Source organism: Bubalus kerabau, chromosome 8 (genome assembly GCF_029407905.1).
Source record: "Bubalus kerabau isolate K-KA32 ecotype Philippines breed swamp buffalo chromosome 8, PCC_UOA_SB_1v2, whole genome shotgun sequence".
NCBI lineage: Eukaryota > Metazoa > Chordata > Mammalia > Artiodactyla > Bovidae > Bubalus > Bubalus kerabau.
Window position 1 is genome coordinate 18,734,478 of NC_073631.1, and position 17,437 is coordinate 18,751,914.

At 38.4% G+C, this 17,437-nt stretch overlaps 1 protein-coding gene across 4 annotated transcripts in view; it reads left to right on the forward strand.

The window, feature by feature from the left end:
* The window catches only part of UMAD1 (UBAP1-MVB12-associated (UMA) domain containing 1), a 260,313-nt gene that overhangs the window by 191,058 nt on the left and 51,818 nt on the right, over positions 1-17,437 (forward strand). For 3 of the 4 annotated variants that reach the window (XM_055589843.1, XM_055589845.1, XM_055589844.1), the window contains exon 4: positions 1,087-1,134. The exons of the other annotated variant lie outside the window; for it this stretch is intronic. In XM_055589843.1, coding sequence (XP_055445818.1) covers positions 1,087-1,134 — 48 coding nt within the window. The remainder of the gene's footprint in view (positions 1-1,086; positions 1,135-17,437) is intronic. 4 annotated transcript variants of the gene reach the window in all.

The following is a 17,437-nucleotide window of genomic DNA, read 5'->3' on the forward strand; positions in this document are numbered from 1 at the left end:
AAAATACCTCATGATTATGTCTTTAAAACTATAAACTTTGTACTTTTATATTTGCTGGATTAGCATGGGTTGTTGATTGCTCGAAACACTGGCAAGATGAATTAGCTTGAGGCGTGCTCCTTGGAGTTTGTGAAGATCTTTTCCATCACTTCAGACTTGTTTGTTTTTGTTACCACTACGTCTCAGTCCTAGTTCAGTTTTGCTGGAAAAAATTCGAATAGAGAGGTCATAATTCTGATACTTTCTGGCTTCCGTTGGGTTAACAAGCACTGAAACATTATGTTCATTCATCCTGGCCAGAAAAGGCCAAACTATGTGAGGTGTGTGAGAGGTGCCCCGCTTCCATCCAAAATGCACATATGGTGTGGGTAAGCCGGCAGTGGGACTTTTACGCAGTGTCTCAGCTCATGTACACAGTCTGTTGCTCAGCACCAGTTACTCCTTGCCAGAAACCTGCTAACCTGCTGCTTTTGTAGCTCCACTTGATGAAGCTAAGGTAAGCTTAAAGTGACCACAACGCCATTTGTTCAACTTGAGCAGTCTTAGTTTGTTAAACGTTATGTAACTGTAACCACCTGCCTCCTCTGTTGATTCTTCACAATTGATTGCAATTAGAACCAAAGAACCGGAACCTGTAATTGCATTGCACAGAGCTACATCAGATCCAATATGTGTCTTTATTGAGTATGTTTCGAAGGAGGAACTGAAATGTGGAAATGCTGGCTTTTTGCTGAGAAAACCAGATTTGCTATCTCCAGTTGAGGAATTATTTTCAAAACCAGAGAGGCTATTCTGTGTATCTGTTGGTAGTCATTTGGTTGTCATTTTTCCAGTTTTCACTTTTGTAGTTTTAAAAAACCACAGAATCAGCAGGGTGGGAGGTCCATGTTGGGAGAACAACTGTTCCCTATTTCCCAGAGCCATCTTTTTTTCTAATCCCCTGTTTTTTTAATTAGTAACAAATGGTCCTTATTTTTTCTCCTTTGGCTCCAGTTACAGTCGTACCTGGTCACTCTATAGGGAGTTCAGATTAAAGCACAGCCCTATTTATGTTGTCTGCACACACAACTAGAGATTCTTTTTCAGAAGGATAAATTTCACCTGACTCTATGCAGTGGAAAAACTGGCCTGCAGGTATGTACTTGGCCTAATTGGCATTTTCTGAATATTCCACTTTGTACCTTACTGAGGATTCTTGTGAATATGCTTATGAGAGTGCACCAACATGAATACATAGGGGAAAAAAAATCACACCTTAGCTAAGCTCAGCTAAGTTTACATAGGTTTTACATTTTTTTCCCAAACCTAACAGGCCCCATTTCTTACTGTATATCAGGTTTTTTAAAAAATGAACTCCTGTGTTCATCCTGTCTTATTAAATAATTGGTATTAATTTCTACCTGTTCAAGGACTGTTTAATATCCACTTTTGGAATGTCATATTGTTAGGTACATGCCTTTCACGCATTACCTTTTAAATTAGTTAAGAAATCATTATGGGTTTGAATTCCTAAATTTTCTCTAATACTAGTTATGTAATAGAAAGTGTGTGGACTAGAGCCTCCTAATGTAAAAGCAAAAGGCCATAATTATTTTTTAAGGAAATGCAACCCAAATTTTCTCTGCCTTTTTGTGCCTTTTTGTTCTTGGAGAAGGAGAAAAGATTGGCATATAAATACTATACCTAAGAGCCCAGTGCCAGTGGACGAGTACAATTTACATAATAATAAAATGCCCCTGAAAACTTTCTCAGAACTTCTGAACTGAAAAGAATCAGTAAACTGTTGCATAATCCTACTTCTTAAGTTGGTTTCGGTTGGAGAATAATTTGAAGAACATGCTGTCTCTTTGTTCACGTAGATATTCCGGGATTTATTACTAGATCAAGCTGGCCCATTGGAGAGCTGTGTATTCCTATCTCATTGCTTCAGCGCAGCACAGATTGCCTTCCCTGAGCTGTTTTTCAGCTTGATTGAATAACTCTGTGAGAAACTGTTGTGTGGAATACACTGTGACATTTATTATGGAGGAATTACTGAGACATTGTCTGCTCTCTTCTATAGTTGCCCCTGTGTGAAGTCCCACTTAGGTCTTCTGATTTCTTACTGCTTTTATGCTAACAGAAAATATTTTGTTTCTCCTGAGGTGGTAATACTCTTTCTCATGGCCACTGTGAATTTGGTACCTAGTCACTTTTTTTTCCATTGTGCTTTGGCAGGAGGTAGCTCAGACCTAAATTTGTAGCTCAGTTTTAGTAATTATTTAGAACTGTATAGAATATACATCGGCTTTCTTTTTCTTCTTCTTATCTCATGCTCCTGTATTTTTCCTGGTTATGATTTTTAAATTTATTGTGAGTCTTCTATTGGCTGCTTCAAGTTCATTGTAAAGAGGAAAGAGTTAACATATGCATTTATCTGTATATTTATGTATTAGTTATATAAACAAGTATATATTTAAATTGTGCTTTTTAATAGGTTATAAGAGATACAAGTTACAATATATATGTATGTGTGTGTATGTATGTGTGTATATATATATAAAAAATATATGTGACCCCATGGACTGTAGCCTGCCAGCCTCCTCTGTCCATGCAATTCTCCAGGCAAGAACACTGGAGAGGGTTGCCATTCCCTTCTCCAGGGGATCTTCCAGACCCAGGGATCGAACCTGGGTTCCCTATATTGCAGGCAGATTCTTTACCATCTGAGACACCAGGGAAGTGCAAGATACATACACAATTCCCAATTTTAATTCTCTCACTCTTCTTTTTAAAAATTATATGTGACAAAAAGCATGAGCTTTTTAAACTGTGAGAATGTGTGTGACACTGGGCACCTTGCTTTCTCTCTGCCATGCCTCAGGCTCATATTCTGATTTCCAGTTTAACATGATTTCTTCAGGTCCTTGTTGACTGGAGATGATCAGCTCTGTCCAGCTGCAGTCAGGCCGTGTGCCTTAGGCACACGCTACCCTCAGCCCTGCACATTTACCACTCCGAGGTCTCCTACTTCACACACTGTTTTTTCATGCTCTAGATACGCTCTAGGTGGTTTCCCTATGGAATCTGAGGTATCAGGAGGAGGACCTAGAGAGACACTGTCTTGGGAGCCATGGTTCACAGAAGCCCTGCAGTAGCTTCAGTAGCTGCCAGGGTGTTGAACTTCATCCTCAGACAGACATGGAGCTCCAATCCTGGCTCTCCATGTAGCACTATGGTACCTCTGATAAAGTACTTAGGCTTTCAGAACTTTAAGTGCCTTTGCTGTAACATGATGATACTGTTTACTTTGCAGCATGTCTGTATACACAGTATCTGACATACCAGATACTCAATAAGAGTTTCTTTTTAAATTGGAAGAAAATCATGGTTGATGATTCCCACTCACACCCAAGTGGGATTGAAGGGATTGAATCGGTTAGGAATTGGGCTCAGAAAAGAGTCACAGAGACATGGAAGGTAGTGGCTTAAATTTAGGATTTTATTTTTCCCATGTGATGAGAAGACTGGTGGAAGGTGGTGGGAGCATTGTTTCAGGAGCTCAAGTATGGCCAGGTTGATGTTTTATGAGTCTTGGTCTTTTCCTCATAGTTGCAACATAGCTACTGCAACTCCAGCCATCATACCTCACTTCCAGGAAGTTGGAAAAAGGAAGATAGCTGAGGGAGAATAAGAATACCTATGTCCAGAAACTTTCCAAATAGTCTCTAACAGAGTTTTACTGGCTCTGTTGTGTCACACACTAGGCTATCGCTGGTGGCAGGGGACCCTGGGGGATGTTTTTTGTTTAGTACCCTCAGCAAAATCAGGGTCCAGTAATAAGGAAGAAAGGGAAGATGAATACTGGATAGGCTGCAAGCAGTCTTTGATACAGATACCATCCTGCTTCAATTTTAGAAGCTTCATTTTCCCAGCAATAGACGTGGAGAAATAGAGGGAAACACCCATTGGTGATAATAGGATCTGTTTGGAGGCAGAAAGACTTTGAGTAGTCAAAGAGGGGTGGAAAAATAAGGATTTACTTATTATTTTTTGAACCTATAGTAAGTTAGTGGTACTGGTAGGAAATTTACATATATCACCTCATTAACTTTAAACAGTGAGATAGGCTGTACTATCTAGATTTTATAGATCAAGTAACCAAGGCTCAAGAACATCAATTTCCCAAAGTCATGTCACCAGTGACAGTAATGGAGCTGGAATTCAGACTTGCACCCGAGTGACCACGAAACCTTTGCTGTGCACTGTATTGCTTTCCTGCGTAACTCGGGAGAAACTGTTATTGCACATTGCTCTTATTTTCTGTAATGCCTTATACTCCTGGGGCCCATAGTAACTATATTTTAACTTAATCATTTGTGAACAGAATTAAAATGAGCACCATAAAAAGGATCTCTGCTGAAGGTTGTCCAGACCAGGCGGGGAGGAACAGGTGGTGGCGCTTCCCTCTCAGAGGGGCTGGCGGCCATCCCTGGATTTCTGCCTCTGGAGTCAGGAACACATTCTTCAGGACAGAGAGTGAGACAGAGCAGCAGTAACCAATATCAAGAGGTCAGAATCCAAAATTAAAAGCTGACAGAAGGCTTGGCTTGAAGATGGATATCTTCTTAAGTCAGAAGCCAGGGCATCATCTTTGCTTTCTTCCCTCTTACCACGCTCCACCCAGCTGATCACCAGGTCACTGTGTTTTTGCCTCACTTATCTGTCCTGTCCTCTCTCTCCCCACTCCACCTGCAGCGGTCCCATGAGCGGTCCACTTACGTGGACTATTGCAGAGTTTCTGAAAGAGCCTTCTGTGCCCTAGTCTTACGTTCATTCAGCCCATTCACCACAGATCTGAGCATGTACTTGCCTTATTTGATCACATCTGGGGCTCTTCGCTTCTTGCAGGATAAAATCCAGTAACTTTTGTCTGTTGTGCGTGTCTCTTCATGATCTGGCCCTGCCACGTGTGTAAACCTCCGGGTCTGTCCTGTGTCACTATACAGAGTTTCTGACCATGCTGTGAACATCTTCCTTTCTCCTGGAGTTTATACGTGCAATTCTCTTTTTTCCTGGAGTGCTTTCTTTCCACTTTTAAAAAATCGTTTCAACTTTTTATTTTGGAGTATAGCTGATTAACAGTGCTGTGATGGTTTTGGGTGGACAGCAGCGGGACTCTGGAATGCTTTCTTTATCCCTTCCCGCTTTTGAACAGTTTGAGTGTTGCCATTCACCCTTCAAACGCCTGCTCAAATATTTGGCCTCTTGGGTGCCAACTTTGTCTCCCTTGCTTGTTGTTGCTGTTCTTCAGTCACCAACTCGTGTCTGATTCTTCACAACCCCATAGAGTGCAGCATGCCGAGCCTCCCTGTCCCTCACCGTCTCCCAGAGTTTGCCCAAGTTCACGTGCATTGCATTGGTGATGCATCCAGCCATCCCATCCTCTGTCACCCTCTTCTTAGGCAGCATAAAGACCTCTCTTCTGCTCCCTCAGCACCGTCCATGCCAGTGTTCTGGCTCCCTGTATCATGACCAGAAGCATCTTGACTGGGGGGATCCTGGCTGATTCTGTATTGCGTTCTCTGTGCCTGGCGTTGTGCATGGCATGTGTCAGGGCATCGTGCATGGCATGTGTCAGGCACTCAGTAAATGTATAATGTTAGTTGCTTGCAGGAATGAGTGCTTGGATTAGACCAAAGGCAGAATAACTTGTTCACCTTATTACCTAAGGACTGGAACAGCCTAACTTTGGACAAAGTCCTTATTTTTTCAGTGCTGGATTAATGGGAGTATATGTGTAAAAGTATTCCATCTCTCCAAATTGTATTATTTACATCAGGTTCTGCCACAGTTTCTGTTAGTTTTTCAGGTTGTCTTAATCAGTCCCATTAGGCCAGCTCAGCAGTGCTTCTGATTCCCAGATCCTGAAGAGGATATTAGTTCTGTTATGTTTTAATGTCTTTCCCCAAAACTCAGTTGTGTTTGGGATGTTTCTCCTTTGTATTGGCTGTTTCAGCATCCATTCCTGACTGAAGACACATTTTAAATGGTACTTTTAAAATTATTTTTAAAATATTTGGCAAAACTAATACAATTATGTGAAGTTTAAAAATAAAATAAAATTTAAAAAAAAAGAAAAAAAAATTAATAGGATAAAGCTTTATCCCTGTCCATATTTGGGCTTTTAACTTTTTATAATGAACTTAATATTTATTTCAAACAGGATGAAAGTTTAATTCCTCATATGTGATTACTATGGATAAACACCAAATTACCTATGTAAAATTGGTAATAAATATCCAAAATACAAAAAAAAAAATTTTTTTAAATAGTGACTCCTAAGTGGTTTTTGGTATGTATGTTGCCTTCTTTAGCCATTTAAAATAGTACAGGACCTTCCTGCACAAGAATTAAGAAGTTGGCAAAATGAGTAAGTGATAAGCATCTGAAATTTTTCTTCAAACTGTGGGTATTATTGCTAGTCCTTAAAATTTTAATTCCTAGTTTGTAATATTATCTATCAAATACTGTTAACATTCAAAAATTCCTTACATTGTGCTATATCTGACAAGTTGCAAATAGTAACTGAAAGAATCTGAGATTGTTAAAAGCTGCAATCTTCTCTGTCTTATTTATTATTGCTGTTGTTATTCAGTCACTCAGTCGTGTCCACCTCTTTGCAACCCCATGGCCTGCAGCACACCAGGCTTCCCTGTCCTTCACTGTCTCCCAGGGCTTGCTCAAACTCATGTCCTTGTGTCAGTGATGCCATCCAACCATCTCATCCTCTGTCGTCCCCCTTTTCTTCCTGCCTTCAATCTTTGCCAGCATCAGAGTCTTTTCCAATGAGTTGGCTTTTTGCATCAGGTGGCCGAAGAATTGGAGCTTCACCTTCAGCATCAGTCCTTCCAATGCATATTCAGGGTTGATTTCCTTTAGGATTGACTGGTTTGATTTCCTTGCAGTCCAAGGGACTCTTGAGAGTCTTCTCCAGCACCACAGTTTGAAAGCATTAATTCTTTGGCACTCAGTCTTCTTTATGGTCCAGCTTTCATATCCATATGTGGGACTACTGGAAAAACCATAGCTTTGACTAGACAGACCTTTGTCGGCAAAGTGATGTCTGCTTTTTAATATGCTGTCTATTTTTTCATAGCTTTTCTTCCAAGGAGCAAGTGTCTTTTAATTGCATGGCTGCAGTCACCATTCTCAGTGATTTTGGAGCCCAAAAGAAGAAAACCTGTCACTGTTTGCACTTCTTCCCCATCTATTTGCCATGAAGTGATGGGATCAGATGCCATAATCTTAGTTTTTTGAATGATGAATTTTACACCAGCTTTTCACTCTTCTCTTTAACCCTCATCAAGAAGCTCTAGTTCCTCTTCGCCATAGAGTAGTATCATCTGCATATCTGCGGTTGTTATTCTTCAGGCAGTCTTGATTCCAGCTTGTGAGTCATCCAGCCTGACATTTCACATGATGTATATGAGTTAAATAAGTAGGGTGACAATATACAGCCTTGACACACTCCTTTCCCAATTTTGAACCCAGTCCGTTGTTCTCTAATGCCTAAAAACAATACTTACAAATAATAAGTGTCAAATAAATAGTTGTGGAAGGAAGGAAATTCGCAGTGGCAGTAGCATTTCAGTTAACCAGTGCCTGGGAAGCCTGCACTAGGGTGAATGTCCGAGTCCAAAGTCAGGGAAAGAGAATTTCCACATCTGCACACCAGACCAATGAAGACCTTCTGAACTCACACTTGTGCAAAAGGTTGAATCAAACAGAAGGAGGTGTACCATTGGTAATTGGATAAACCTCCAAGGGTGTTACTTATTGTTTTAAAGTTCTGCCTCCTGCCTGTTGACATTGAGAACCAAAATCAGATTCTTGCTTTCAACTTCAATAGTTGTAGTTTTGCTCTGAAAGAAAAATGGACTGTTTCTGGTATAACATTCTTTAGTCCTCAAAAGATCCTGTGAGTAACTTCATTTTTATCATTGTCTAACTAAAACCTGGTTATCCTGGTTAATAGATAATTCCCTAGTTTCTTATCCAAGTTCATTTTGAACTATTTGTTTAAATATTTCTTAAACATTTATTTGGAGCAAGACGCTGTTAAACATGTCTAAAAATGGTGGAGATATTATTTTGTGGAAGATTTGTGGTTAAAAAAATTTGTGTTACACACCTAAACGCTCATCATTGCAAGATCATGCAAGATGGTTGGCCACAGTTGAACTCCAGGATCAGAAGCTATAATTCTTGTCTCTCAGAGGCAGTCTTCCCTCAAGCAAATTTCAGGGCATCATAAAGCTGACTATCAAGTAACCAAATGAATCAGTTAGCCATACTACTTATGGCTTTCCTTAATCAAGTAAGTATTAAGGAGTTTTATTAATAAAGAAAGAGCTACAGGAGAATGTGAAATCTGAAGAAGATATGAGAAATATAGGCTAAATTATGGATGAACTATGGGTAAGAGCAACATATGAGAATGCTTAGTTTTTCTGACATATCTTACCTAATCTCATTGTAAGTGACTAAGAGGAATATTTTGTTTCTATCTCCAGAACATTTGGAGTTGGTTATAACATATATAATTCCAGTAACTTTCTGGTTTCTAATACATTGCCTATAACTATTAGTCAAGTCAAAACCCAGTCTTAAAATTTCCTAACAGTAAATGTGAAAGAAGACAGAATTCAGCAACACATCAAAAAGCTCAGACACCATGATCAAGTTGGGTTTATTACAGGGATACAAGGATTCTTCAGTATACGGAAATCAATCAATGTGATACACATTAACAAATTGAAAGATAAAAACCATATGATCATCTCAATAGATGCATAAAAAGCCTTTGACAAAATTCAGCACCTATTTATGATTAAAACTCTTCGAAAAATGGACATAGAAGGAATCTACGTCAACATAGCAAAGGCCATATATGTTAAGCCTACAGCAAACATTTTTCTGAATGGTGAAAAACTGAAAGCACTCCCCTTAAGATCAGGAAAAAGACAAGGGTGTCCACTTTTGCTACTGTTATTAAACATAGTTCTGGAAGTCCTAGCTACAGCAGTCAGAGAAGAAAAAGAAAGAAAAGGAATCCAGATCAGGAAAGAAGAAGTAATGCTCTCACTGTTTGCAGATGACATGATACTGTACATAGAAAACCCTAAAGATAGTATTAGAAAATTACTAGAGCTAATCAGCGAATTTAACAAAGTTGTAGGATACAAAATCAATACACAGAAATCACTTGCTTTTCTATATACTAACAATGAAAAATAAGGAGAAATTAAGGAATCAATACCATTCACCATTGCAACAGATTTAAATATCTAGGAATATGCTTGCCTAAGGAGGCAAAAGAACTGTACACAGAAAATTATAAGACACTAGTGAAAGAAATCAAAGATGACATAAACAGATGGAGAGCTATTCCATGTTCCTGGGTAGGGCGAGTCAATATTGTGAAAATGACTGTACTACCAAATGCCATCTACAGATTCAACGTGATCCCTATCAAATTACCAATGGCATTTTTCACAGAGCTAGAACAAAAAATTTCACAATTCATGTGTAAACACAAAAGACCCCGAATAGCCAAAGCAGTCTTGAGAAAGAAGAATGGAGCTGGAGGAATCAAGCTTCCTGACTTCAGGTTATACTACAAAACTACAGTCATCAAGACAGTATGGTACTGGCACAAAAATAGAAATACTGACCAATGGAACAAGATAGAAAGCCCAGAAATAAACCCATACACCTATGGGCACCTTATTTTTGACAGAAGAGTCAAGAATATATAATGGGGCAAAGACAGCCTCTTCAATAAATGGTGCTGGGAAAAACTGGACAGCTTCATGTAAAAGAATGAAATTAGAACACTTCCTAACACCATACACAAAGATAAACTCAAAATGGATTAAAGACCTAAATGCAAGACCAGAAATTATAAAATTCTTAGAGGAAAACACAGGCAGAACACTCGATGACATAAATCAAAGCAAGATCCCCTATGACCCACCTCCTAGAGTAACAGAAATAAAAACACAAGTAAAGAAGTGTACCTGATTAAACTTAAAAGCTTTTGCACAGCAAAGGAAACTATGAGTACAGTGATAAGACAACCCTCAGAATGGGAGAAAATAATAGCAAATGAAACAACTGACAAAGGATTAATTTCTAAAATATACAAGCAGCTCATAAAATTCAACACCAGAAAAACAAATAACCTGATCAAAAAGTGGGCAAAAGACCTAAACAGACATTTCTCCAAAGAAGACATACAGATGGCTAACAAACACATGAAAAGATGCTCCACATTGCTCATTAGTAGAGAAACGCAAATCAAAACCACAATGAGATATCACCTCACACCAGTCAGAATGGCCCTCATCAAAAGTCTACAAACGGTAAATGCTGGAGAGGGTATGGAGAAAATGGAACACTTTTGCACTGTTAGTGGGAATGTAAATTGATGTGGCCACTATGGAGAATGGTATGAAGAGTCCTTAAAAACCTAGGAATAAAACCACCATATGACCCAGCAGTCCCACTCCTAGGCATATACCCTGAGGAAACCAAAATTGAAAGAGACACATGTATCCCACTGTTCATTGCAGCACTATTTACAATAGTTAGAACATGGAAGCACCTCAATGTCTATCAACAGGTAAGTCTATCAACAGATGAATGGATAAAGAAGTTGTAGTATATATACACAATGAAATATTACTCAGCCACAAAAAGGAACACATTTGAGTCAGTTCTAATGAGGTGGATGAACCCTGAACCTGTTGTACAGAGTGAAGTGAGTCAGAAAGAGAAAGATAAATACCATATTCTAACACATATATATGGTATCGGGTAAAATGGTACTGAAGAATTTACTTACAGGGCAGCAGTGGAGAACCAGAGAATAGACTTATGGACATGGGGAGAGGGAAGGAGAGGTAAGATGTATGGAAAGAGTAATATGTAAAATAGATAGCCAACGGGAATTTGCTGTATGGCTCAGGAAACTCAGGGGCTCTGTATCAACCTAGAGGGTTGTATGGCTCAAGAAACTCAAACAGGAGCTCTGTATCAAGCTAGAAGGAGATGGGAGAGAGTTTCAAAAGGGAGGGGATACATGTATACCTATGGCTGATTCATGTTGAGGTTTGACAGAAAACAGCAAAATTCTGTAAAGCAATTATCCTTCAATAAAAAGTAAATCAGTTTAAAAAAGTGAAAGAAGAAAAGTATAAACTGTCATTCATTGTTTAAATTAAGATATTAATTATGTTGCATCTTGAATATTCATTTTTGAGGACTAAATACTGGTACCTCTCTGTCGCTTATTTTTCTACTAACGATCAACCCTGACTCAGCTCTTGAAAATGGCTTGTTGAGTTTCAGTTTTGCATGCAAGCCCTTAAGCGGTCCTTTGTAGTTTCACAAGAGCTCAAATGCTTGTTAGTCTGGAATTTAGTGTACTTTAGTACTTATTTGTTTTCAGTTTTTCTTTTCTTGATTTTTTGGAACTCTTTTCATGAGGAAACTCCATGGGTCTTAACAGTTAGTCATAAACCAGTTAGGAATTATATAATTTACCTTTTTGGAACACTATTCAAGCGGCAAATGTAAAGATGGCAAAGTCTCACTTCATCTTTGGTGATGTGGCTGATCCTCAGAGAAAAACCAGACTCCTGAAGTTTGTGGCAGAAATAGAAATGTGGCCAGAGAAAGCGAGTAGTTTAAGAAATACTTGTTTTTAATAAAAATTAAGCATAGCCTCTTAGACTACAATCCCTGTTTCTAGTGGTATAGCTTTTTTGTGTTTTTACTGTGTTCATTAACACAAAGGATAAGTAAGCTCACTAGTGGCTAGAGATTTGACTTGCAGGAAACATTAGGTAGTAATTAAGAACACGGCCTTTTTCCCCTCCAAAGTTGTGAAATTTTAACTGCGCTGCCATACGTGGTCTCTACTTGCCACATGTAGCTGTTGAGCACTTGAAATGTGACTCGTAGTCTGAGATGCGCGGTAAGTGTAAAATACAAACTGGGTTTCAGAAACATGATATGAAGGAAAGATTGTTAAATATTTCAATGATACTTTATGTGGATTTCATGTTCCCATGATAACATTCTGGATATATTGCATTGGGGGGAAAAAGTATTAAAAGGAATTTCACCTGTTTCTTTTAACTTTCTTACTGTGGCTACTAGAAAAGTTTAGAATACAAATGTGGTTTGCCTTCTAGTTTTACTGGACAGTGCCAGTCTAATAGGCTAAAGAAGTCTTAGTCTGTGTAGTAAATATTAATTATTAGTATGTTTAGCTCAGTTTTCAACCTCTTGAATAGTCAGTGCTTTTGGAAGTCTGGGAACCCCAATCATTTCTTTTGCTTTTTTCAAGGGCTGCACATTGAAGCCACTGTTCTTTGCAGTTGCCAACCCTGGTTCAGTTGACTGATACCAATTGGTAGATAGTTCTAGAAGGAATAAGTGCTGCTTTGTGTCCAAATGAATGAACTGCACCTACTGTTTCTCTGCTTTACACCTTTTCCCCTGATGACTTTTACATGGTTTTTCCTAACGGACTGATATTTATAGTAACATAGATCCAAATTCATGGAGGTTTTCAAAGACCCAGTTCATATTATCACCTTATACCATAATTTACAATATGTCATAAATCATCACACCTCATCATCTTATTTACAGCCTTTGAATAATATTGTCACTTATTATCATGTTATTATTGATCAAAAATATTGATAACAAATGAGATTTTGTGATCACTCTTTTGTAAGAAACCAGTTGAAGCAGAACCTACATGTTGCAGGATCTGAGAAGCAAACATTTATGAATAATCAGCCTTTTTCCTTTGTGCAAAAAAAAAAAACCGTAAAAAATCTGTATGCATTTTATTTTAAATTCTCTAATTTATGAACTGTTTGATACTAACCTGAAGGGTTTCAGAGCACTGAGATTAGTCGAGTAAAGTCACATGTTAGGCAGGAAGCAGCAGTTGGATAGATGTTGATAATAATAAAACCTGTAAAGGTCATTCTGTGAAAATAAATGTAATACTTAAATTACTCAGTCATTTACTTTCTCTCAAAAAGTAATAAGTTAATCTTGTTCCCCCCAAAAACCTCTGAGACTGGTAGTTTTCTTTTCAATTCCTTTCATCTTAGGCCATCTTTTGTATATCATGCAAAAGGCCATACAATTAGCATGAAATGAGAGAGTGCTTTTTAAATTTGATGAATAAGGGCTCTTTTTTCCTCCAGCTGTTCTGCATGCAAGGTGGCGGTCTGTATCTCACCAGCAGACGGACTATTTGGTATCTACTCTATAAGTAGCTCCCAGTTTTTATATCTGTGCCTTAATGAGGAAGGAGGTCTGGAAGTAATAAAAGTGAGCTTAGAGTGCATCGGAAAAAAAAAGAAAAACCACAATGCCTGAGTGCAATGCTCCAAGATTCCCAGTTTGGGCATTTAGGGCTTCTCTACCTTGCCCTGGATTCCAAAGATGGCCCTGTCACTCTCTTTTCCTGGCAGTCAATTGAGGACATATTAGTAAGACCTCCCTGAACATGAAAAACTTTTTCGGGGGTGGATCTCTTTTCTGTCATTTATCATGAAAGTATGCTTTGTTAACATACTTTTTTTTCCCCTCAGTGTTATCTCTTGAAAAGTTTTTATGCCTCTGTATTCTTGTGGGTTTGCTTTTTAGAAATACTTGTCTTTGAAGTTGTAATATTTATGTCAGTGAATATTACTTATTCTCTCTTTAAAAATGGTTAGTTAGTTCATTAGTTAGAAGTCCTCCTCCTTTGCTGTTTTAAACAACCAAGATGAGATTTCCAGTATTGTTGGTAAGGTGTTTGTAAGTTGTTGGCTGTTCATGCTCACGTTTTTATATTGTTGTGTTTCAGAATTCCCTTACATATAGCTATTCCTATTGCATAAAAGAACCAGAATGCCACAAATAAGATGCATAGACCATAACTCAGCCATCTTTCTCCCCTTAAAGTACTACCATAACCAGAACTGCCAGATTTAGCAAATAACAATACCGAATGCTGAGATAAATTTGAATTTCAGATAAACAACAGAATTTTCAGTATAAGTTTGTCCTATGTATTTCCCTGGGGGCTCAGACGGTATAAAGAATCCACCTGCAGTGCAGGAGACCCAGGTTCAGCCTCTGGGTCGGAAAGATCCTCTGGAAAGGGAATTGTGCTATGTAATATTTGTATCATACTTAGACTTTTTAAAAAATCACCTATATTTACTCTGGCAACCATAACCAGAGGGTGAAAAGAAGAGCAGTTCTTAATTTTCAAATGAATAGCTAATCTACCAATGCTATTTACTAGCTATGGAATTTTGATATAAATAAAGTACTCCCATAGAAAGGGGAGGTTATCGGCAGCCTTGTGTAGTAAACGCGAGCTTGCCTTTGGGACCCTTTCCCATTAGGTCCTGTATCTCTCATTTTTTGTACCCCCCCCCACAATGCCTGTCCATGTCTTTGGGGTGCAACTGCAGTCAGAGGATGAGGATGGCTCCAGGGGCCAGGAGAGGGAAGAAGAGATGTAGTAGCCGGATGTTGCTCCTTTCTTGACTGGTCTCCCTATAGGAAAATTCACCTATCTTGAGTTCCATCCCCTCAGGGCCTAACAAATCATGGAAGTTAATTCATAAATTAATTCACAATGAGATATTCAGTTATATTGATAACCTAAAGTGTAACTCTCCTCCAACAATATTTTCATTTTAACAGATGCTTTCAACTCCTAATACCAAAGAATGAATAACACTGACATGATATACTTTATTGGAAATCTGTACTTGATAGTACCAAGGAAAAGATGTTTTTGAGAAAGCAGGAGAACTTTTAATCACCCCTCAGATAGTATAGGCACTTCCCTGGTGACTCAGTGGTAAAAGGGTCCACCTGCAATGCAGGAGACACGGGTTCGATCCCTGGATTGGGAAGATCCCCTGGAGAAGGACATGCCATCCCACTCCATTATTCTTGCCTGGAAAATCCCATGGATAGAGGAGAGGAGCTGGCAGGCTACAAACTGTGAGGTCACAAGAGTTGGACACAGCTTAGCGACTAAACCGCCCACCCACCACGAGATAGTATTACCCAGGGCTGTCTGTAATGATTCTACATATGCATGTATCAGGAATTGCATTTGATTGCCAGCAATGGAGACTCTGTGGCTTAAACAAATTAGGTGTATATTTTTCTTCATCGGAGAATGTCCTAAATTAGGCAATTGAGAGCCAGTATAATGACTACACCACACTGTCAATATCCTAGACTCTCTCTTTCTACTCTACCGCCTTTAGTATGTGGCTTCCATAACCCAGGTTGCCTCTTGATTATAGTATGGCCATGCATCTCCAGCCACAGAAGGAGGGGATTGAAGCAAATGCAAGCTCCTTTTAAATGGCTTTTCCAAAAGCCTCATCCAACAGCATCTCATTGACCATCTCTACCAGCAGGAATGGTGGGGAAATGTTGGGAGCTAGGCACATTGCCGTGATATATTATCTGTAACTAAGGAAGAAAGGTATGTAACTAGTAATCTTACACTAGTCCAGATTAGGGCAAATAATCTGTTAGTTCTTGCCTTTATGGGATCATTCAGATAGGTACATAGAACTAAAAATTGGTTTAATTTAGTTAATATTATAATAGAATTGCCTTTGAAGTACAGTTACTTAAATATAAACATAAGGAATTATAAGACTATTCAGGAAATATTTATCAGCATGCCCCCTGTTTGCTCAGTGCTACAGAGATAAATGAATTCTTTTTGCCCACAAGTCGTTTATCAGTCTAATAGTCCAGGACACAGACACGTGAACATTTAAATAATGCTGTATTAGAGCCTATGATTATGTGCTAATCATATGGTAAAGATGAAATCATATAATAGAGACTAAATTCTAGAGACGTTCACATTTCAGAGAGTCGTGACCATGGCTGCAGGGGCCAAGGAGGACCTTCTGCAAAAAGTGGGAGATGAATAGAATGGGACAGGCCAACAAGAATGGTGGAGACAGCACCTGCCCACCCCCAGCCTGTACCACCTGTTGTTTTTAGGGCACTTAATTAATATATTTTATATACTTATTAAAATATTTTTAGTATTTTAAATTGATGCAAGTTTTAACTCGATGTATATATGTATTTAATGAGAAAATCTCATGCTAGTATCATAAATGTCAAACCAGCTTTCCTTGCCAACTAAAAGGTAATGTAAGGAAAGGGTGATACTAAAATTTTAAAATCCATAATGAAGTAGAAAAGTCCAAATCAGATTAAGTTTTTCAGAGGGAAAATGCAATGTTCTGTGATCAGAACTTGATATACGTGTGGACTGAAGTTTTTCCTGCTTGCTCACAGTAACACTAAAAACCAGATTTAGCAACTAAAAGCCAATTATCTTACTGGATGTAGAACCTCCAGTCTGTCTGAAACACCAAATCCATTGAGCCAAATATCCCTTCACTGCTCACTGATTGCAAAACATTAATATTACCATTTTCTTAAGTTATCTTTTAGCTGGCAAGGAAAGTTGGTTTTACATTTATGATACTGGTGTGAAATTTTCTCTTCAAATATATGTATCGAGTTAAAAACATAGGTCAATTTTTAAACTATAAATAAATATTTAAATTAAAAATATTTAAATAAATAAGTATATAAGATATATAGAACTAGTTTTTAAGCAAAATGGTATAGATGACTTTTCTGAAAAGCGTTTGTTTCAGGAAGCTGTGTGGCCATTTCTGCTGTTGTCCTCTTCTTTTGAATGTGTCAGATTATTGAATAGTGTTCTAAAAGTGGTGGAATAAAAAAAGTGTTTCTTTGGCATCCACCACTGCCATCTTTTGGGGAAAGTACTTTTGAAAACCCTTTATCAAATTCAAAATATTTTCACTGAATTCTACATTAGAATTCAGAAATACATTTCCTGAAATGTATTTGAAAATGTAGAAATACATTTTCAGCCTGGTGTTTTAAGAAGCATAGGGGTTTTTGATAGTTGCTGTTTGAGTAAAAGGATGGATGAGATTGGAAGACTGCTGCCTATGGCTCTGGTGGTCTAGATTCACATTCAGTCCTAATGGTAAAAGCTTTTATTTATTGCTCTTCTCCTATGCTTAGGTGCTGTACTAAGCAGTATATATCATTTAATTCTCCCTGTTTTTACAGTTGAGAAAACTGACACTTAAGAAAGTGAAATGTCTTGTGCAGGCCGCTTAGCTGATATGTGGCTCCAACTTGAATTCAGATTGACTCAGTGCAAACACTTAGGTGCCGAATCACTGTCAGTAAGTCACAGTTGGGGCTGCAGCTCTGCCTGAGCCGTCCCAGAGCCCCTGGTTCTGAGCTCACGGCAGCCAGCGCTCCCCAGGGACTC